Source organism: Mixophyes fleayi, chromosome 6 (genome assembly GCF_038048845.1).
Source record: "Mixophyes fleayi isolate aMixFle1 chromosome 6, aMixFle1.hap1, whole genome shotgun sequence".
NCBI classification, from domain to species: Eukaryota; Metazoa; Chordata; class Amphibia; order Anura; family Limnodynastidae; genus Mixophyes; species Mixophyes fleayi.
The window spans coordinates 10,863,091-10,886,604 of NC_134407.1; the positions used below are offsets into that span (position 1 = coordinate 10,863,091).

Sequence of the window (23,514 nt, forward strand, 5' to 3'; positions counted from 1 at the left end):
CAGCAGATGACAGAACGGATCCTAAGACTGCAAGACATGGACAGAGATGAGACAGGAGCCAGATGTCTAAAGATGACTTACAAGACCCCTATTGTACTTTGCGAAGACGATGGCATCATAATGATGCAGCCAAAAAGAAACAACTATAGGATAAAAGATTTAATTATTGAGGGATAATTTCAAAATTGGTTTTGCTGACAGTGTGGGATTGTTCCTGCAGTCAGTAAATAAGACACAGGCTTTTTTATCTCACCGGCCATAGCAACTTGAAGTGCTTTAGCTCAGGGTGGTACCTGGGTAAGATAACATAAATATGTGAAGTTTAAACAGTATATATTGCGTTTGAATGGAATTGTGCAAATAGTGTGGAGTTTGTGTTTGTTGCAACAGTTAGATTGAGTACGACAACGATGTTGCTTAAATAAACTTTAATTGTTGTAACTTGATGTGTGCGATATTCTTAGTGTAAACGCATAGCAAGTGATATTGTTAGTGTACTTTGAAACTGACTTGTTAGATTAAAAGGGTTGTTCAAGTACTGTGTAATGGAAGTGTTTGGTTACATGGTAAAGCCTGTTTGTGAGCGCATAGTGTAATGTTTGTACTGTCGCTACCAATAAATATTGTTCACTGCAATCAATGTGGTTCCAAAGCACAAAAAAGATTTAATAGCAAGATTTGTCAGATCACAATAATAATACAAAGTACAACTGATACATACGCAGTGCACTGGATCCAGCTAACGGTCCTGAAGTCTGTGGTCAAAGTAGACTGAATGGTTGACTCAGTGCCTGGTTTATATACAATTTGTGTTACATAAAAAAGTGATTATATCATAAAGTAAACAAGATAACAGTTAAAGCATTCTCCATTGGTTCAGGATTTAACAGTCCAGTACAATGCAGGTCATAGATTGATTCAAAGGATGCTCTTCAAGGGTGGGGACAGCTTACTCCAACTGCAGTATACGCGTCTTGCTTCAGGAGCCCGCCGAAATACTGATGTAAACTGACCCATTAGAAGAGTGTTTTTGAATATTAATCTCATATAGTTCATAACTTGCGGTCGCTGCTCTGTTGAAACCGGTTTTATGCTGTTAAAATATGCTTTAATTTGAAACCAAACTCTTTACATGTTAGTGAAAATGAACCATAAATACCTTTACTATAATATTATCCGCATAAATAACCTTTAATTCATTTATTAAATGATCAACTGTAAATTGGTTTTAAAAAATGTGTACTATTTACAAGTGAAAGTAAATGTAAGCGTGTGAGTTATTAATCTGTGTGAAGGTGTCATTACACGTGGCGTAGTGATCGCAATTGCACAGTAAGGATAAGTACAAGCTGAAGAATTTTCTGACCGACGTGTTATCTCAAATGATTGTACCTATGACTGAAGGTCCGATCAGTCTGACGATTCATGCGAACACACTGACACGATTTACCTTCAGATCTGTGCTCTTTATCTGGTCCTTCATCTGGTCCTCTAGTCTTCAGAGAATGACAGCACAATATTCATTCATTCATTCATTCTTGTCACATTGTCACACTGATTAAAACCGCCTTGTTATAGCTATCCACATGTCCTAACGAATTTCTTTACCTTCTGTGACTCTGAAATGAAACATTCTGTCTCAGAACAAACAAACAAATTATTCCTTCTACAGCACTCTCTACATTTATTCACCGGGACATTCAGCGCTAGCATCGGCTGAAAAGAGCTTGACTCTGTAAACTCTATGGAGACTGTGAGCATGAGCGCATACACACTACATGATTGGTCAGTGATTGGTTGGAAAATATTAAATAGTACGACCAATCATTCCCATTCTATGAGTTTTGAGTGCTTGTCTAGAGCTTTGACCTCATCGATCTTAGTTCAGTTTGATCTCTGGACGCTAGCAATTCAATAAGGTTAAAGAAGCATTGATTTAGCATTTCCTGACATTTGTGGATTAATGATGGGTTGTATCTGGATAAATTATGTCACAATTTTATCTGGTACATTTTAAATTTATAAAATCTTGGGGGTAAATTTATCAAGCTGTTGGATTGAAAAAGTAGAGATGTTGCCTATAGCAACCAATCAGATTCTAGTTATCATTTATTTAGTAAATTCTACAAAATGACAGCTAGAATCTGATTGGTTGCTATAGACAACATCTCCACTTTTTCAAACCCGCAGCTTGATAAATGTACCCCTTTAGAGATGATATTCTGATCCCGATATCATTGTAGGGTTTCCCAACACAACTGTTTGATATCTAAAAGTCCCATATATGTATGTGTCCACTGAGCAATATGTGTCAAATTAGATTATGCTAGAAGTAGCGCAGCAAACAGCAGGACAAATAATTTGCTAATTAATACAACAGTTTGCGCTCATGATTCCTTTGACTGGTACTGTGGATTAATTGGAAGCTGCTTAAGTACAGTGGTATCCACCTCCTGAATTCAATACAACTGAACAAAATACAACTCAGCACTGCACCCTAGAGTATTACTGCAATGTTAGTATATAGTAGGTAAAATTAGTATATTGTGCAGACAACTTGAGGTGTTAGTAATTACAGTGACAATGAGCCAATTGGCGTCTAACTGGTGGTTGAAAAGAAGAAACTCACTAACTCCTCGTTACAATCCTTGTCCAAAATTCACAATTTTCACTTCTTATATTCACTTCCAGAAAGATAGAACAATGAGAGTCAGCTCCCTACAGGGGGTGGTGCCAACTCACTCAAAATAATTAACATAGAATGGGAAAAACAGTAAGGAGCGCCAATCTACTTGTATTATCAACTAAAATCTCAAAAATATATTAAATAAATATGGCAGGATAAACATAGGCTCCCTTCGCCGTTTTTCATCCCAACATTGCTACTTCCAGCATAGGCTTTGAGCGCTAATGCTGGTAGCATTATTGGAGGGGAGGGGAGCAGATCAGTTTTTTAAAAAAATGTAAATGTATTTATTTAAGGTCTATTTTTCACTAGCAAGGTCTGGATCTTGATACAGGGGTGGAGCATCGGCAGCACATACACCTCTTGAAAGTCATATGTACATTAGTCTTGACCTCTAAATTGGTAGCATGTACATGAACATGTCTTTACTGTACTTGCGCTATGTTGAAACATAAGTTTCCTCCCTTTGAGGCGGTGCCAATCATAGATAGGAAAATTGCTTTATATTGATATAAGCCTACACCTTTTTTAATGCGTGTGAGCAGTACAACGAAGCAGTACAGAGAGCTAGATTTTACTGTTAAAAACAGCAATCACGTTAAACTCTATACGACCCCCTAAATGATCTGGTGGTGTAAATCCGAATCTATGCTGCAAGCTATTTACATTACATAAATAGATTGTAAACAAGGTCACTGATAAACTATTTAGGTCTACTAATCAAGTTACTACTATATTATTATATACCCACATGTTTTTGCTTCTGCTGGAGGGCAGGCATTACATGGAGATCCTCTAAGTATAAATATCACTCAGTACTTTAACAACAGGCTCATTCTGCATCAGTTCCCACCATGAAACTTCTCCTGATCTTTGTGCTCCTTGGAGCAGCTGGTAAGTCCTATAAGATTCTAACGTTAGCTATTGAGCAAATGATCATTAGTTTTTGGCAGCGATGATACTAGAAAAAGGAAAAATATCTGAGTTTTTTACAAACACTACAAACCTTAAACTTGAACCAAAGCCAAGACAGCCCTGTGGGTCTCATTGTGCAAGTACAATAGAATTACCTGTTTCCCCCCAGACCAGAGGTGGAATAAGACTCCATGAGGCCCTAGGCAAGATACTGGATAGGATACATCCCAATGCCTGGTCCTAGGTCGCCTAATGTGTGATCCTTCTCCTGCTCAAACTTGGCTATTTAAGTTTTATACAACAAAGCAGGCAGTGAGTCCTACAGAAGAGAGTTGTACAGCGGTAAAACAGGATAAGAAATTATTACCACTGAAACAAAATATAGTTTTGGAGCTTGAGGAACTGCAATTCCATATGTTCTCTGACAGCTGCATTTGAGGATGATGAAAAGATTGTCGGAGGTAAAACCTGCACCAAGAATTCTGTTCCCTTCCAGGCGTCCCTGAACGCTGGATACCATTTCTGTGGAGGGTCCCTGATTAACAACCAGTGGGTGGTCTCTGCTGCTCACTGCTTCAAGGCGTAAGTACAAGAATTAGGTGATAAATATCTATATTCATTGTTTACTATCTGAGAGCATACAATCTAGTATGAAAGGGTAACGCTGAGACAAGAGGGTAGAGTGTGGACTTTGGGACAGTAGAGCGTTTAAAGATTTGAAGGTTGGGTGAAGTGTTTGATCAGGTATGGTAAGGAATACTGTCACTGGCTAGCAACACTAGAAATGTCTTGGAGGTTGATAGGAGAAGTGAGTAACAGAGAGGGGCTGAAGTGTAGGTCAGAGGCACACTGAAGAAAACATGAGGTAGAGTATTATTTCTATGTGATAAGGCTGCAGGTGAAAGGAATATATAGAGAAAATATTCTTGATAATTTTTCAACACTGTTCTTTTACTGAAGATAAAATTTGACTTCAGGATTCATTGCACTAATTTGTGGTGTAAAAGACACTTTGCAAGGTGTCAATGAGCTGTGGCTTATTCTCATTATACAGAATTGATCTCAGCGAAAGTGAATATTCCTTCCAAACAAGATCTATATGCAATGTAATATTCACAAAGCCTCAAATATCTCTATACATTTTTGTACTTCACTAGCTAATTGTCCTGTATTGCATTCATTCAGGAACATTCAGGTCCGACTGGGAGAACATAACATCGCTACAAGTGAGGGCACCGAGCAGTTCATCAACTCTGCCAAGGTCATTAGACATAGCAGTTACAACTCCAGAACCCTGGACAATGACATCCTGTTGATCAAACTGGCCTCCGCCGCCACCCTCAACTCCAACGTGAAGGCAGTAGCTCTGCCCTCTGGCTGCGCTGCCGCCGGCACCAGCTGTCAGATCTCTGGCTGGGGAAACACACTCAGCAGTGGCTGTAAGTTACAGAACAGTATCAGTATGTTGCACTCAGAAACATTCATAAAGGGAAAAATACAATCCCTCATGCAAGAAAAGAGGGACTGTAATATGTTGGAGTATAAGTATGGGATGGAGAATGACATATTACAGCAATGTTCAGTATAACATGGAAGAATAAAAACCACGTCTATACTTTTTTACAGCCAACTACCCAGATCTCCTGCAGTGCGTGAGCGCTCCGATCCTGACCACCGCTCAGTGTAGCAGTGCCTACCCAGGAGAGATCACTGCCAACATGATCTGTGTTGGTTACTTGGCAGGTGGCAAGGATTCCTGCCAGGTAATGTGACTGCTTTATCAATATAGTATGAAGATTATGGAATTTCAATCATTTGTGTGTAATATTTTTTGGGTTAAACTTGATAAGTTGATTTAAAGCAAGTAGTATGCTCTCATGGTGAAACAACTTAGTGGTTTTGCAGAGTTGATCATGGTTTTGAATGAATTTGCAACAATTTCTCTCCTTTCCTCAGGGAGACTCTGGTGGACCCGTGGTCTGTAGAGGAGAACTTCAGGGTATCGTCTCTTGGGGATACGGCTGTGCTCTGCCAAACTATCCCGGTGTCTACACCAAGGTCTGCAACTACAACTCCTGGATATCCAACACTATTGCTGCTAATTAAAATAGTAAATATTTGAATAAAGTATTAATATTATTACGATTTGTATATGTTGGCGAAACAGAAAAATTGGCGCAAATTTAGAAATCTGACACCTGATAAAAATAACACAGGCTTGGAAAAATTAGAGTAGTTACTAAACAGAATTCTCTTCCTATTCAAAGATTCAGTTTCCTCTGTAATTATGTCTATTAGATACAATAATATGAATTACATTGTATAAAAATGGACATAGCAAATAACCTGATAATTGCACTCATTTAACTTTACCCTCAACAGTGGGGTCATTTCCATAGTTATAATTAGAAGGAGCTGATACAAAGGAAATTATTCATTGTAGATTAAAAATGGTGGAGCCCCCCAGAAGCACAATGTTTGTCGAGATTGGCTGAGGGATTTGACAGCAGTGCCACTAACCTGACCTTGGATTGGATGTGTATGCCAAGTGCCCATGACACATCCTAACCTGGGATACTATGCTCTCTTGCTGCTGAGATCCCTCTCCAATGCAAAACATACATGGGTTTGTCATTTCAAGAACAGATTTTAGAAGCCAGAGGAAGTCCATTTTTTGTGGCTAAAGTTGCAATTTATTTTGATACCATTGTATAATGCTAGTATGTGTATTTTAACTAAGATCAAATTAGAAAAACATTGTCCCGTAAAAGGGAAGATGGTAAATGATTGGTCAAAAGATGTTGCATGCATAGATATTTGTAATTAAAATGTAGTGCTTCATTGTAACCAGACAGCTTGCTATAGCATGTAATATTGTCATTGTGCCATTCCCACTTGTTGCCTGCAAGATGAGCATAATTCATGAACGATTGTGACTATATAAAAACTTGATTAAAATTGCATAAGTATCTTATTTTTTTGTTTAAAGAAGAAACTCTGAAACTTACATTGTTGAGTTGCTAGCCAGAAGTTAAAGGCTCTAGAAAGACCCCGTTCTCCAACGACAAAAGTATCTAGATTAGGAAAAAATTCAATCTAATGCAAGAAGCTGGCTTATTAAGAAATATAAAGTAGTTGCAAACTGGGTGAGAAATAGTTAAGTATCTTTAAGCTCAGGTCTACTTCCCAGAACTCTTCTGATATTTTGCCTGGAGACACCAGGCAAAACACCAGGGGGTAAATGTATCAATATGCGGGTTCTTCAACACCCGCGTGTTCAGCCTCTTCCGCGATTAAATTTAAAGCGGCGCTGCATTGTAAAGGGAAGTTAACCCTTTACAATGCAGCGCCACTTGAAATGTAATCGCGGAAGAGGCTGAAAACGCGGGTGTTGAAGAACCCGCATATTGATACATTTACCCCCAGAGGTTAAAACAATGCACTTGGTCAGTCCTAAGGACATTTCTGCTGAGAACAAGAAAGCATGTCACTGAGTCTTACTGACTGTATACAATGTGTGACTCATACGGATCTCTATAGATGCACCAAGATATGCTAAGAAGTTTTGCTTAAATCCGCTAAGATATTTTTATTATCTAATCTGTTGAATAGAAAGCATGTTTAGAGATCAGATAAGAGACATGTCAGACATGGACCAACCATTGGGTCTGACAGGGCATAGCATCTGTTTATGAAATTATCACCTGGTGAGATACCAAAAAAACACTCAGGGCCTGAGTCATTAAGGAGAACAAAGCATTAAAGGCAGTAACTTTGCACCTGGGCAAAACCATGTTGCATTGTGGGGACATATTTATAGCTGGGGTAGGGCATGTCCTGGACCAACTTTAAATTTCAGTGTAAAAATAAAGCTATCAAGTATTTGTGCATAAAAAAAACAGCCAGTATTTAACTTATGTGCAAAATAATATACTAATTTGCACCCCTTGCATTGTAACATGGTTTGTTCCCGAGAACATTTACTCCTTTTTTTGCCTTACTTTCCTTAATGACTCAAAGTAAAAGATGATAAATAAGTTCAGGATTTGTGCCACAGTGTTTCATTGTTTATGGTTATATCCATTGTAGAACATGGTGACTTTCATTAAACATATCCCATCATTGTGCAGTTTTTGAATGTGGTGACTATACCATAGCTGTGTGAAAGAGACAGAAAATATGAGAGGCAAGTTCAACCAGCTGACCAAACACACAGATTTATACCCCATTCATACTGCACCAAAATCCCGGGTTTTTGCCAGGGCGAGCTCAAACGACCTGGGTCTTGGTGCAGTATGAATGGTACAAGTCAAAAATCCCGGGACTAAAAACCCGGGTCTTCAACCCGGGATTTATCGAGGGGTAATTCCCGGGTCGGACCCGGGTTGCCTGCACTATGAATGGTGCAACCCGGGTTTTTCAACCCGGGTTGCACAGAAAACAAGCTGATTGGCTGTCTGCCTGTCTCTGGAGGATGATGTCATCGGTGGGAGCCCATGGAAGATTCGAGAAGGAGTTTAGGAGAAATGGTGGATGGTGGAGTGCAGATCAAGCTGAAGCAGAATCGGAGTTTGTTGGAGAATGACGGCCATGATGAAAAGTAATGTGGTAAACAATCACCACCCACTTTTGCATCATCTTTATGCGTCAAAAACCAGTCACCTTTCAATGACATCACCATTTTTCAGCCAATGAAAACTGCTCTGGTGATGACTCCCACAAATTGCCAGGGCACAGACTTGTGCAGTATGAATGGGGTCAACCCGGGAAATTCCCGGGTCCGAGGTGCAGTATGAATGGTGTTTCTGAGCTGGGACGCTCCGAGCCCGGCAAAAACCCGGCTTGAAAAACCCGGGATATTGCCAGGGCGGCAGTATGAAAGCGGTATTAGACACATTGTTCTAATGCTGTGAGAAAAGATTATACTGCATGTCAGAAAAAAAGCAAGTGCACGTTAATACAATGAAATCCAGAGAATTAGTGAAAAGTCAAAAATCTGAAATTCAAAAGGAAAATGATTTTGATATTTCACAGTGGAGAAGAAGAAAAAAATGTTTAGTTTGCATGTTTAAACATTTGAGGTAAACAGAAATGTTTATACATGTGATTTTGCTATAATGTTTAATTAAGTATAACGATTTTTAGTTACTCCTGGTAATATGGAGCATGCAAAATTCTAAAGAAAAGAATAAAGCATCACAAAGAGACCAGAAAAGAGTCCAGAGTATTTTTTTTACTGCAGCTTCCTGCTGCTTTTAATATCCAAAGTGTTTCAAGCTGAAAACAATTTTTGAGGGGTAGTATCAGTGGAATCTTTAATGCTAGAATACTAGGTGGCCAAACAACAGGGTGCTCTTTGAGCAGTATATCGCAAACAACAAATATATTTCTTGCTTTTAAAATCCAAAGTGTTTCAAGCTGAAATCAATTTTGTGAGGAACAGTATTAGTGAATGTGACATCTGAACTATTTAGTTGAGAAAAACAGGGATAGGAGCACTTCTAAACTGTTCTGCTCTTATGAAGATCAGGGTCTGGCTGTGTTGGTGGGCAGTGGGGCATATGCAATCTGGGAGGGTCCCCTAAAAGGCTGCTGAGCCAAATCTTGTCCCCCAGGTTAAAATTCGCTAGCGAGCCCCGATCAAGAACCTGTCACAACTGGGTATAGGGTGCAGTACACTTGCTGGAAATAGCACTACTGAACTTGGAGGCGCTGAGTCTAACGTGCCCCTGGTCTTCACCTGGGACCCCCGCAAGGAGGTTTGGTCTAAGCTGCTTGGGACGCGCAGGCCACAGTTCTCCAAGACAGTCGCCAGTGAAGTATAGGTGAAGTACAGGAGTAGTCAGTCGAACGAGGCTTGGTACTGGCTGAAGGATGCAGCACAAATCAGAACCAGCGGAAAGTCAGACAGGCCAGGGTCAAACTAGGGAGCAGTATAGAGCCAAATTGGAATCCAGTAGCGTAGTCAGACAAAGCAGGGTCAAACCAGGAATGGTAGTAATAGGAACAGAATCTAGGAGAAGTAATGCAACAAGCCTGGTCAGAAACAAATGGAACAAGAACAGAAGGAGAGAGCTGGAGTAGAGGGGATCTGGTACTCTGGCACCCTAATGGTGCCAGAGCAGCTTTAAATAGCAATAGGCAGCAGCTAATTGGGTCTCCCCAGTGGTCAGTGACATCGCTGACCGCCAACAGCTGATCCAAGGCCTTCCCTATTGCCTAGCAACGGGGATGTGATGGGGATGTCGGGCGCATGTGCACCCTTACGAGAAGCCGACTGATTGAGCTGCTTCTCATTGCTAAGCAACGGGATGCTTCTGGCAGGAAGAGGCAAGCGGCCGTCCCCAAGCAGAGAGAAGACTGCGGGGACAGAGCATGACATGTACCAATTTCAGGATTCTCTGTTAAAGGCAGTGATTTATAAGGGAACTATAAAAATGTTGAAAAATATAATGATTAAAAACACAGAAAATAGTCAGGACTTGGCTTGGCTTGATAGACCATTATTCTTCTTTTCTTCTTGACTTGGTCCATCTTCAATATCCTTGAACAATTTCTCGAGTTATAGGATGACTATTCTTTGGTTGTCTTCCTTTCTTTACTTGTACTGTACCGAGTAAAATGGATTCAAGTCACTTTTTTTCATCAACATGTGTTGGTTGCCTCTGGTAACACATACTTTTTCTATTTTCATTATTTATAGTTCACATTGTCCTGTGGCCCTATCACCGCCTGTGGTTTTTTTTCAAATTGGTTTTCCAGAAAAAAATTCAGACATTTAAGAGAGAATCCGGGAGTGATTCTGATGCCTCTGCCTACATTAAGCTTGTCTCTCATTCATTTTGCTCATTTCATATGAATTTCCAGTCTACCACAGATGTATCATATATAGAGTGTAAATTCTACTGTACATATCATAATTCTCCCAACTACAGTATTAAACATTTATATAGAAATTAATGCCTGTATTATTTTCGCATTTCACTTAGATTGATAATGCATTAGAGAAAAATAAATAAGAACATTTTTCATGCTAATACCATTAGCTAGTTCCTATACATTTTTATGAAATCGACATGTCTTTCCTGGAATGGACCGTCTGAGCAAGAATCCAGATGCCTTCCACTATCTACAACTAATGTTACCATATACAATTTTCTGTAGACCTGTGGAACCTTGGTTATTTCACTCTGATTTTCAGATGTTTTACTAAAATGCTTAATGGTTGATGTTCTCACATGTAAACAATCCCCTCTTTACATCCCCTCTTACCATTCTACTAATAATAATTGACACTACACATTGCTTTGGCAAGTAAAGGAGTTTATTAAAACAAAATATTGTATGGCGGTGGAGAAAGCGATAAGCAGTTCAGCTTGAACCAATGCTCCTAACATCACAGTGAGGGTCATTTACTTCCCTTAAACAACATTTGTTTTTGCTTGACCAAAATGTATATATTAAAAAAAAAAAGGAATTACAATGGGGACCAGGTTTGCACCGAGCTATGTTAACAATTTCATAGGTTTTTGGGAGGAGCTTAATGCTTTGGAGCTGGGGGTGAACCTAGTCATATTGGATTGTTTCATAGATCATATATTTTTATGTGGGGGGTGATGAATCTTTTTTGAAGTTCTTTTGCAACAAATTAAATCAAAACCCTTATAACATCACCCTTACCTTCAATTATAGCCAGATTAGAGTTAACTTTTTGGATCTGTGGATCTATGTGGAAGATGGAAAATTGCTGACCAGTATTTATACCAAACCCACAGATTCAAATTCATATATTGACATTATAAGCAATCATCATCAGATATGGCTAAGACGCTTTCCGAAAAGTCAGTTCCAAGAATTATACGCAACTGCACTACATTGAAGGGCTTTAATAATCAGGCTTGAGTGATGAAATGTAAATTTAGTAGTAAAGGATATAAGGATAAGGTTTTAGAAATTTCAAATGTTCAACGTGAGTCTTTACTTTTACTAATTAAAAAATAAGTTTAAAGATAGTATGAAATGTATTGCATTTAGTACTAGACTTCATTCGAAATGCAAATAGTTAGAACATATCAATCACAGACAATGGTCTCTACTAAAGAGAGTTAAGTCTTTGATTAATATTATTCCTGAAAATCTCAAATTTGTCTATTGAAGAGCTAAAAATATAAAGGACAAATTAGTTAAAAGCAGTTCCTCTAAACCAATGTTTCCCAAACCCAGTCCTCAGAGACACCTAACAGTACATGCTTTCCAGGTCACCAGTGAAATAATTAGTACGACCTATCGCTCTTTCAAAAAATGTCAGCTATGAATACACCTGTGCTCCAGCAAAGAGATGGAAAACATGCACTGTTAGGGGTCCCCGAGGAATAGGCTTGGAAAACATTGCTCCAAAACAACTAAAAGTAGTATTACTAAAACAACTAAAAGTAGTATAACTAAAACAAAAGGGTTTTTCAGATGCGCCAATTGTGTTATGTGCAAGACATGCAAAAAGAGTGGAACCTATATTAAAGAGGTGATATCAACAGCATAAAAAAAAATCATCTATAAAGTAGTTTATCACTTGCAATACTAAAAACTGTATTTATCTTATCCATTGTATATGCAAAAAACAATATATAGGTCGTACATCTAGGAATCTGAAAGAGAGATGGGTTGAACACATCCACTTTCCTCCCCTTAATAAGGCGTGAATCATGGACATGCAAATAGCTTTACAGCGATATAAACCTACACATTTTTCATGCGCGTGAGCAGTACAAAGAAGCAGTACAACCAACCAGATTTTTTGCTTAAAAACATCCCTCGCGTTTTACTCTATACGACCCCCCTAAATGATCTGGTGGTGTAATTCCAAATCTTTGCTGCAAGCCATTTATATTACATAAATAGATTGTAAACAAGGTCACTGATAAACTATTAGGTCTAATCATGTTACTACTATATTATTATATACCCACATGTTTTTGTTTTTGCTGGAGGGCAGGCATTACGTGGATATCCTCTAAGTATAAATATCACTCAGTACTTTAACAACAGACTCCTTCTGCATCAGTTCCCACCATGAAACTTCTCCTGATCTGTGTGCTCCTTGGAGCAGCTGGTGAGTCCTATAAGATTCTAACGTTAGCTATTGAGCAAATGATCATTAGTTTTTAGCAGTGACGACACTATAATAGTAGATAGGGGTTTGTATATAGATTAAACCAAAGCCAAGACAGCCCTGTGGGTCTCATTATTTTAATATACTAAGAATTACCTGGCACCTCCCCCCCCCCTCCCAAGCCAGAAGTGGTTTAACATTAAGGCCCTAGGCAATATACTGGACAGGATACATCCCAATGCCTGGTCCTGTTTAAGTTTTATACAACAAAGCAGACAGTGAGACCTACAGAAGAGAAAAGCACAGCGGTAAAAGAGAATTTATTACCACTAAAACAAAATATAGTTCTGGAGCGTTGGGAACTGTAATCTGTCTTAACCCAGTCTTGACCCAGATCTGCTTTTAAATCCCATATATTCTCTTACAGCTGCATTTGAGGATGATGATAAGATTCCCTTAGGTATAATCTGCAACAAGAATTCTGTTCCCTTCCAGGCATCCCTGAACTCAGGATACCATTTCTGTGGAGGGTCCCTAATTAACGACCTGTGGGTGGTCTCTGCTGCTCACTGCTACAAGACGTAAGTAGAAGAATTATCATCATCATCATCATCACCATTTATTTATATAGCGCAACTGATTCCGCAGCGCTGTACAGAGGACTCACTCACATCAGTGCCTGCCCCATTGGAGCTTACAGTCTAAATTCCCTAACACACACACACACAGACAGAGAGAGAGAGACTAGGGTTAATTTTGATAGCAGCCAATTAACCTACCAGTATGTTTTTAGGGTGTGGGAGGAAACCGGAGCACCCAGAGGAAACCCACACAAACACGGGGAGGACATACAGACTCCACACAGATAAGGCCATGGTTGGGAATTGAACTCATGACCCCAGTGCTGTGAGGCAGAAGTGCTAACCACTTAGCCACCGTGCTGCCCAATTATGCGATAAATATCTATATTCATTGATTACTGTCTGATTTACAGCTTGGTTTATTGCTGATTGTGACTAGTATTACTAAGCTGTAGGCTTTCTATTGTGTAAACAATATAATCCCATAATTCCAAGTGATATGTAACAATAATATTCCAGATTTTTTCAAAGTCAACTGTTAGCTTGTCTTGTTGTTGTTGTTATTATTATTATTATTATTATTATTATTATTATGCTTGATTTGTAATATGTCACAAAATGCAGAAGTGAAATAAACATACAAGGGTAAAGGAAGGGCAATGGTGAGACAAGAGGGTAGAGTGTGTACATAGGGACAGTAGAGCGTTTAAAGATTTGAGGGAGTGTCTGGTCAGGTATGGTAAGGAATGCTGTTGGTGAGTAGCAGCACTGGAAATGTCTTGGAGGTGGATGGGAGAGATGGGTAACAGAGAGGAGATAAAGTGTAGGTCAGAGGCACACTGAAGAAAGCACGAGGGAGAGTATTATTTCTATGTGATGAGGTTGCAGGTGAAAGAAATATATAGAGAAAATATTCTTGATCATTTTTCCAACATTATTGTTTTATTGAAGATAAAATTGTACTTTAGGATTCATTGCACTCATGTGTAGTGTAACATAATGCTAGGTGTCAATGAGATGTAGTTTATTTTCATTGTACAGCATTGATCTCAGTTAAAGTGAATATTCCACCCAAAGAGGATCTGTATTCAATGGTGTATGCAGAATGCCTGAAATATCTCTATAAATAGATTTATCCATCATGATTGTTCTGTTTCCCTTCATGTAGGAGTGTTCAGGTCAGACTGGGAGAACACAACATCGCTACAAGTGATGGCACCGAACAGTTCATCAACTCTGCCAAGGTCATCAGACATGCCAGCTACAACTCCAGAACCTTGGACAATGACATCTGGTTGATCAAGCTGGCCTCCGCCGCTGTCCTCAATGCCTATGTCCAGCCTGTGTCCCTGCCCTCTGGCTGCGCTGCCGCCGGCACCAGCTGTCAGATTTCTGGCTGGGCAGGCACACCTACCAGTGACAGTAAGTTAGAGAACAGTATATAAAGACCATTGTTTGGCCTGGAAATTGGTGGATAGTGACAACTGTAGTAAATGAATCCTTTGCAATGTTAACAAGCTATTGTCTTTGATAAATATATCCCTAAAATATAAAGGCACAGAAAAAAATATATACATATAATGAAGAATGACATATTTCTGCAATGTTCAGTATAAGATGGAAGAATATAAACTAAGTCTAATTTTTTTTCCCCAGATCTCCTGCAGTGTTTGCATGTCCCTATCTTGACCGCCGCTCAGTGTAGCAACTGCTACCCAGGAGAGATTACAGATAACATGATCTGTATTGGTTACTTGGAAGGTGGCAAGGATTTATGCAATGTAATGTTACTGTTTTATCTAATGAATTTATGTTTGGTCTCATGGTGAGATAATTTAGTGGTTTTGCAGACTTTATCATGGTTTTTATAAATTTCTAACAATTTCTTTCCTCTGTGCAGTGTGAATCTGGTGGACCCGCGTTCTGTAATGGAGAACTTCAGGGTATTATCTCCTGGGGATACGGCTGTGGTATGAGAAACTATCCCACTGTGTACACCAAGGTCTGCAACTACAACTCCTGGATATCCAACACTATTGCAGCTAATTAAATGAGTAAATGTTTGAATAAAGTATTAATATTATTATTAAGTGTTGTATTTGATGGAGGAATAGAAAGCTTAACACAAATCTAGAAAGGTACAGTTAGAGCGAGTTGATACAAAGGAAATTATTAATTTGTAGATTAAAAATGGTGAAAACCCCCCAGTACCACAATGTTTTATTGTGATTGGTCAAGGAACTTGACAGCAGTGCCGCTTACCTGACCTTGGATTGGATGTGTGTCCCAAGTGACCATGCCCAATCCTAACCTGGGAATGCTCTCTTGCTGCTGAGATCCCTCTCCAGTTCAAAATAAATACTCCAAAGCATACATTCATTGTAAGAACAGATATTAGAAGACAGAAACAGGCCATTTCAAGTGGTTAAAATTGCAATATTCTTTGATATCATTTGATAGTGCTAATGTGTGTATTTAACTTAAAGATTGAATAGATTAAAAATTGATTTCCATTAAAAGGGAAAACTTAGAATTATTGGTTAAAAGATGGAATGCTGCATGCATAGATATTTGTAATTACGGTGTGGGACTTCATTGTAACCATATAATATAACATATGCCATATGCATTGCGCCATTCCTTCTTGCTGTCTGCAAGATGAGTAGCATCCATTAAATATTGTAACTGATATAAAGACTTTCTTGATTAAAATTATTGGAGTATCTTATTTTTGGGTTAAAGAAGAAACTTACAGTGTTGAGTTACCAGCCAAGAATTCACTTAAAAAAGCCATTCTCAAATAAAAAAAAGAGTCTAAATTAGGAAAAAGTTCAACCTAATGCCAGAACCTGTCTTATTAAGAATTAGAAAGTCGTTACAAACAGATATATATATATATATATATATATATATATATATATATATATATATATATATATAGTTAAGCATCTTGCAGCTCAGCTACAGACCTACCCTACTGAACTCTTCTGATATTTTGCCTGGAGACACCTAAGTTGACTAAAAATAGGATGCACTTGGTCAGTCATAAGGACATTTCCATAAGTATGTCCCAGGGTCTTAGTGAGTGGATGCAGTGGGTGGCTCATGGATCTCTAGAGATGCACCAGGTTATGATAAGATGTTATGCTTAGATACACTGAGATATTTTTCTTTTCTAACCTATTGAAAAGAAACATGTCTACAGATCAGATAAGAGATACGGCAGACATGGACCAACCATTGGTCTCTTTATTACATTATTTTATATCATCAGGTGAGATACCAGAAAAACACTGAAAAGAAAAGATAACAAACAAGTACAGGATTTGTGCCACCGCTTTTTAATGTTTTATGTTTATATGGAGATTCTAATCCCCAAAGGTTCATTAAAACAGAATGCAATTATGTTTATAAGAGAGCATAAAATGTTTTGATAATACTCCTTTATGTGAGATAGTCCAACAACTTATGGTGCAACACCACCTCCTTCCTGAAAGCATTTGCTTAGGTAAAGATAGCAAATCATATGTTTAAGGGAGGATGGATGGTAGTCACTGGTATATATGTTATTGTGGGAAGCAAAATTGAGATGCAAAGGTCCAGAGAAAGGTGAAAGAATAAGGACTTCACCGTATATATATATTTTTATTGTACTTTTTTAAAAAAAAAAAAAAAATACTGATTTCCACATGACAATTATTGGTATAAAAATTTTAGGGCTTACAGGTGTCATGGTGGATCTTTAAAATTTAGTCCTTTAAATTAATCAAAGGCTTAAATTTTTACAGTGATACAGTAAGACTGTAAATGATTGGTTAAAGGCTAAGATGCAGCATGTAGATATTTGTAATTTGTGTGGTGTTTGTAACCAACCAACCTTGCTGTAACATACGCAGTGTAACATATACCATATGCAATGTGCTTTCTCACTTGCTGCCTGCGAAATCTGCATGATCTGTGAATGTTTCTAACTGATATCAAGACTTGTTTGATTAAAGATAATATGAACATTAGTTTTTATCATTAGACTGATTGCACCAAATGTATTACTTGTCCCAGTATCATCCATCAACAGGAAAGGCCAGTAACATTTATCGATAGAATTGCTCATTTACAGGGCAGATTCAATTCTCTGCAATGTGCTTATGGGGTATATTTACTAAATTGCATGTTTAAAAAAGTGGAGATGTTGCCTATAGCAACCAATAAGATTCTAGCTGTCATTTTGTATAATGTACTAAATAAATGATAACTAGAATCTGATTGGTTGCTATAGGCAACATCTCCACTTTTTCAAACCCGCAGTTTAGTAAAGATACCCCTATGGGTCTACGGGGTGCAATGTTAAAGTACGATAGTACCTGAAAATACACACAGACAAACATCGCAATGATGTTCAGCAAGGCATGGCCTTCATTTGAATTCCAAAAGAATCATTATATTTCCTATATAGTAAATCCTTTATTAACCCTTTCATAACCATGGAAAGCCTAGAATTATATTAATTCACCTAGTGAATTGCCAGGTTTTTCTTTTTCCTGATAAACAATTTTATCATTGTTTCTAACCATGACTGTGTTAATTGTTGCCTTAAAATTAGTGCATCCACTAAAATACACCAAAATATATTATCATATTCCCTACATTGTATTTGGGGTCTATAATCTGGGACGTAGGTTTCTCGGATAATGAATATATTATATATATTAAGTCCTAGAACCTGTTTTGTGGTCCCCTCTTTTGAGGTTGCAGAACAATCGCATCCTGTCAATTAAAGCCATAGCTAAATAAGGATAGGTACACACTGAAGAATTATCTGACCGACTTGTTATCTGAAACGATTGTATCTAGGACTGAAGGTCCGATCAGTCTGGCGATTCATCCATACACACTGACACGATTTACCTTCAGGTCTGTGCTCTTCATCTGGTCCTCTAGTCTCCAGAGAATGACAGTACAACATTCATTCATTCACTACTGTCACATTGTCACACTGATTAAAACCGCCTTGATATAGCTATACACATGTCCCAAGGAATTTTGTTAGCTTTCGTGACTCTGAAATGAAACATTCTGTCTCAGAACGAACAAATTAATTATTTTTACTACAGCACCCTTTAAATTTATTCATCGGGACATTCATTGCTAGCATTGGATGAAAAGAGCTCAACTCTGTCAACTCTCTGGAGATCATGAGCATGAGTGCATACACATTACATGACCGGTCGGTGATTGGTCGGAAAATATTAAACAGTACGACCAACCAAATGAGCCGACAATCGACACTTTGGAATGAGTTTTGACCATCGTGTCACTATAAACACTAAACCAACTTCCAACCGAACGGTCTTATGTCGGCTGATTTGCCCGATTATTGGACGAAAACGCTCCAGTGTGTACCTAGTCTAACACTGAGGCACTAGTCTTTACATTGCACCATAAATTTAAGCTATACAAAGTTTAAGGTGTTTTTTTTTATTATTTTTCTGAAACCATAAAGTATTTCACATAACTGTAGAGTGAACATTTGAAGTCTGCAACATTTCTAAACATAAAACATTTCACAAAATATTTTGTTTTCATAAATTGAAGCAACCATTGTTAATATAGCTCAGGACTTTAAATTTCCTGCTTAGCCCTCCTCTTCCAACAATTTCAGAGTTACATTTGTAATATTTAAACAAATGGAAATGTTCCCAAGAAGGCTTATCATAAAGTTAGGTAATAAAGTATATAAAGTTATTCAGCTCAAAAGTCATGTAATGTACAGCCCTCCATTATCTACATTTACATAGCAAAAATAGGCTCATGTGATTGATAAACTGTTCCCAGTCTCTGGCCTCATCACAGATAATCAATTTAGTAATAATTTTATTGTAACCAATTGTAGAGGGAATACATGGAGATAAAAAGGATCTGTAAATAAATCTATCAGTTGTTTATTTTCCAAAGTCTTACCCTACATCAGAATCAGTCATGAAATTTCTTCTGATATCTGCTCCTCGGAGCAACAGGTCCATTTACCACCTCGTTTCCTGGTTACATTTTGGTGACTACAGGCCTCATTGTGCCACCAGGTTTATTTCTATTAAGTCTACTTTTCAAAACACTCTTCTTTAGGACAAAGTTTAAGCATTACATTATTTTGATGATCTCTCAGTCTGACTCGTTAAACTATTAAATACCAACTGAAAGTAAATTCTTACTAAGTTTGGTCACATCAAACAAGAGCAAACAGATTAGGCAACACAGTTTGTGAAGTGAGGCCCATCAAGCCAAACAACCTTAAACTTATCCACATGTTCAATAGCTAAGCACTTACCAATTAAGGGTTTAGTTGTTAGATATCTCCAGCCAATAGAATTCTGTGGGAGTGTCTGGGATTGTGTGCCCATATATTCTCACGCAAAGGATGCTGGGGCCTCTTCCATCGCAGAAATCCCCTCCCACCCTCCCTTTGTTTTATGGATATGGTTACAAGTTTTTCATAGTTGCAGAGTGAGTACGGTCAGGCGGGAGAGCTATTGCAGTTGGCTACTAGGGCGTACGGTGTTATTGTTGATTGGCTAATGCCACCACATACTTCGAAGCACCCTGGTTCGTGGTTACATTGTACGGTGACCCAGTGTTATGCGTTGTACGGCAATTCATCCGTTAGCCCAGAAGTAATGTGGTCACTATTATGCCAGATTTAGCACCGGGCAATCGTAAGGGACTAGGTCCCGGTACCAGTGGTAGGCCTATTGGTTGCACGCTGTTTGGTTTAGCCTTTAGTAGTTAGCCGAAGGCAGGTGCTCTTGCTGCCACCAGGTTTATGCATATTAATAAACTGTGACCTATTTAGCCAAAGCAGAAGTTGTCAGTGTTTTCATTTATTAGTTGGTAAGAGATAGTATTATGTCTGTTGAGGAGGTTTGTGCATGTAAGGTGAATCTGTGGTATGAAGTTTATGGATTACATGACTGCTGGCACCTGAAAGAGGGTGGATGAGCTCAGGGGCAAACGCAGGATTTGTAGAAAGGTGTTTCCATTCCAGCATGCGTGGTTATAATTTTATATAGTGATTGCCTCCTCTCCAACTTTTCCTATCCCCATCAAAAACACGAGCAATGCTGTTTACACAACTGTTAGGTGCAAGCAGCTCTTCCATTTTGTGCAAAGCCATGTAAAGCGGGACATACCTCCCAACTGTCTCTATAGTCAGGACAAAGTCATGACTGAGTGTGTCAGAACAGTTGGCAGACTGTCCTGCTCTCTCCTACCTGTTCTTGCTGCTGTCAATACTTGTTGCTGGTGTACGTGTCCTAAGTTCAGTTGTTGCTTGTCTGGATCCTGGAATTTTGGGCCCGTTTGGAAAAAGGACAAATATATGAGATATAGAAAGCCTAGCAATTAGTGAACACTGTATGGCTCCCTAACCCAAAGCAGCCCAATATTAAATCAAAAGCACCCATGTTTAATAATTAGGCCTCCCAGCAACCAACCCAGACAGTCAGTTAATGTTATTCACCTTTAATAAAAAGATCCCTTTACACCAAACAACCCCAACATTAAATGAATAGTATTTACATTTAATAAATAAACCTATTTCTTCCCAAACATGAAATAATTAGCATTCACTTTTAAGAAATAAACTCAGCCACATATTCAATTAATAGCACCCAAACCACCCCACCATTAAATGAATAGTCCCATCATCCCACCCTTAATAGGTCCGCCATAACCCCAATATTAAATTATATATCCCCAAACATCACCCCACCTATAAATTGAAAGCTCCCACTCTCAACCTACTATGAAATTAATATTTCACACCCCAACCACATCACATATAATTTCCCCCTACACTTACATTAAAATCCCTTCCCCCCCCTCCCCAACACTTATATTAAAAGCCCCTCCAAACCTATGTTTACAAAGAAACTATTGTAGCTATACATTAAATCCTCCCACTTACATTAAAAGCACATGAGAACCCCCCCCCACACATACACACCCTCTTCACTAGTGCTGTGTCTTTTGTGCCACACACACGAGACATGCAGGCAGTGGGAGAGAGGAGCAGAGACACACAGCAGGGGAGAGATGGCTGTGAACAGTGCGGACAGAAATGATCTGCACACAAGCTGCAAAGTGGCTGGTCCCGGCGCCAGGGTCTAGCCACCACAAGCATATAGTGTCCCAGGCTGGGTAGGGGGGAACTTCCAGGCACTAGGAACCCCCCCTGGGTTTTCCTATGGGGCTCCCGGAAGTGTTGTACACTCTGTAAATCCACTTGTTGTGTGAAATAAACCAGCTCGTAAGAGCTCTTTGGAAATATGGACTGTCTGGAGGTGCATTGCCTTATCAGGACCTATTTGCATGTACCTAGAAGTGCCTGTGACAGATTTGGAGTACCAGCATTTCTAAAGGCATTTAAACCCCATACAGATATATGTTTTGGGATTTTGTTTAAATGGCACATGCTGTAATGATATCTCTCGTGTACCATTTCTGCCTGTCTGACTACGTGTTGTTGCATCCTCCTGTGTACTGAACTTTGCTTGTCCGTTGCCTGATTTCCCATGTACCAGATCCTAGCTTGTCTGACCATCCATTGCCTGATTTCCTGTGTATCAGATACTAGCCTGTTTGACCATCCGCTGCCTGATTTCCCATGTATCAGATTCTAACCTATCTAACTATTCTTTGGCTTCCTCCTTGGGCCTTGTTTTACAACCTGAAGTCGTCCAGAGGGCCGCGACCTGTGGGTTACTGGCAGCAATGCCCATCCTGCCTTTTGGCGGTTCTTGGTGAATACCTGGAAGCTGTTAGATTCAGCGCCTCTGGTCTGTTAGTGCAAATCGGGATTGACACAGGTACCTCCTGAGTTGTAACACAACTGAAAGGAAAAAAATGCCTCTGGTGCCTATGGAGTTAATGCAATGATTACAGAAGATATCAGCAGCTGGAAAATTAATTGTGCTATAAAGTTCTCCATACTCGCTTCTACTCACAGACACCAGTCAACACCAATTGAAATGTCCCTAACTCACCACCACTCCCTGGTACCATCGCTCACCCCCTTAAATACCCCTCACTCACCACTATTCTCAGGCATGATATCACATTGGAATACCCCTAACTCCCCACCAATTCTTGGTAACATCCCTTATGTACTGAAATACCCCTCACTCACTACTTTCAGATTCCATCCCTCACCCACTGAAATACCCCTCACTCATCACCACACCCTAGCATGATATCTCACTCATTGAAATACACCTCAACCACCACCAATTCTTGGTACCATCCCTCGTGTTCTGAAATTTCCCTCACTCACCACCACTCCCTGGCACCATATATTACTCACTGAAATGCCACTTTAAATTTCTATTGACACACATTGCAATGACGTCAGCCTGCACTGCCGAACACTTGCTCATTCGGAATCACTTGCTGTCAGCATGGTGCTCCCATCGGAGATGTCCAGCGTCGGGTTGAAGGTAAGTCTGTTTATTTTCACATCGGTTTTTCAGAATTTCGGATTTTATTTGTAGGCCTTAAACATGTTGGGATGATGGTAATAGTTAAAGAGTACCAACCCTTTAATGTGGTAGTGATAGAGCACAAGGTATTTAGTACCCAGAATCCTACATATCCCATGTTCTGCATTCCACAATACTACACCTCCCAGAAAGGAAACCCCACTTTGGGATTGTTATTCATCAGATATATATTGAAAAATATTATAATAGCTCTCAGTGAGGGTGTTCAGGCTTTTTATGATCTCATCTTGCAGCTGAAGCAGTTTCTAGACCAATCTAAAACGCTGTTGATTTAAGCATTTACATGTCTGATGTTTTATCTCATAGAAATGACTGTTTTGTGTCAGGTAGGATTATAAAAATAAAATAATATGCAGTGTAATATTTGGATATTTTGCTTCTGCCGATGAAATGCACAATGCTGATCACTTTAAGTCAGTTTATATATTTTGAAACCTGTACCAAAGGTGCTTATATTTTCCTTGCACTGATCCTTAAAAGAATGTTCATGACATTTACAGTGAGTTAAGGTAAATTAACGAAACTGTTTCATGAAATATTTTTCAGGTTTCATAACTAGAATTAAGCTTTAAGTTGTCCTTGTCCTACCGTGAGCAGACTGCGCCGCACAGCAGAATGAATAGACCTCGTCATGTCAGCTACACTCATAGATTGGATTCATGTGTTAAACTAAAC

General features: G+C 38.9%; 3 protein-coding genes and 1 gene segment (V, D, J or C); all 4 read left to right on the forward strand.

The window, feature by feature from the left end:
• LOC142160594 (uncharacterized) overlaps nt 1-23,514 on the forward strand; it is a 326,893-nt gene that overhangs the window by 237,118 nt on the left and 66,261 nt on the right. The gene's annotated exons all lie outside the window — the stretch shown is intronic.
• Nucleotides 1-23,514, forward strand: part of LOC142160770 (M1-specific T cell receptor beta chain-like) — a 298,946-nt gene that overhangs the window by 145,814 nt on the left and 129,618 nt on the right.
• On the forward strand, nt 3,541-5,772 carry LOC142160775 (trypsin-like). The gene is made up of 5 exons (XM_075215759.1): nt 3,541-3,580; nt 4,030-4,183; nt 4,787-5,040; nt 5,228-5,364; nt 5,558-5,772. The coding sequence occupies exons 1-5, from the start codon at nt 3,541-3,543 to the stop codon at nt 5,705-5,707; spliced, it is 735 nt and encodes a 244-aa protein (XP_075071860.1). The 3' UTR covers nt 5,708-5,772.
• On the forward strand, nt 12,671-15,341 carry LOC142160777 (trypsin-like). Of its 2 annotated transcripts, none has more exons than XM_075215761.1 (5): nt 12,671-12,710; nt 13,138-13,291; nt 14,460-14,720; nt 14,943-15,072; nt 15,192-15,341. In XM_075215761.1, exons 1-5 carry the CDS (start codon nt 12,671-12,673, stop codon nt 15,339-15,341), a joined length of 735 nt encoding a protein of 244 aa, XP_075071862.1. The 2 variants fall into 2 exon arrangements, with proteins under 2 accessions (XP_075071862.1, XP_075071863.1); XM_075215762.1 differs by having other exon boundaries at nt 14,460-14,691; nt 14,929-15,072.

Coding starts and splice junctions, on each gene's coding strand:
- LOC142160775 (XM_075215759.1), top strand. CDS start 3,541: ATGAAACTTCTCCTGATCTTTGTGCTCCTTGGAGCAGCTG. Junction 4,184..4,786: donor GCTGCTCACTGCTTCAAGGC/GTAAGTACAAGA, acceptor GCATTCATTCAG/GAACATTCAGGTCCGACTGG. Junction 5,365..5,557: donor GTGGCAAGGATTCCTGCCAG/GTAATGTGACTG, acceptor TCCTTTCCTCAG/GGAGACTCTGGTGGACCCGT.
- LOC142160777 (XM_075215761.1), top strand. CDS start 12,671: ATGAAACTTCTCCTGATCTGTGTGCTCCTTGGAGCAGCTG. Junction 12,711..13,137: donor TGTGCTCCTTGGAGCAGCTG/GTGAGTCCTATA, acceptor ATTCTCTTACAG/CTGCATTTGAGGATGATGAT. Junction 14,721..14,942: donor CCTACCAGTGACAGTAAGTT/AGAGAACAGTAT, acceptor TAATTTTTTTTC/CCCAGATCTCCTGCAGTGTT.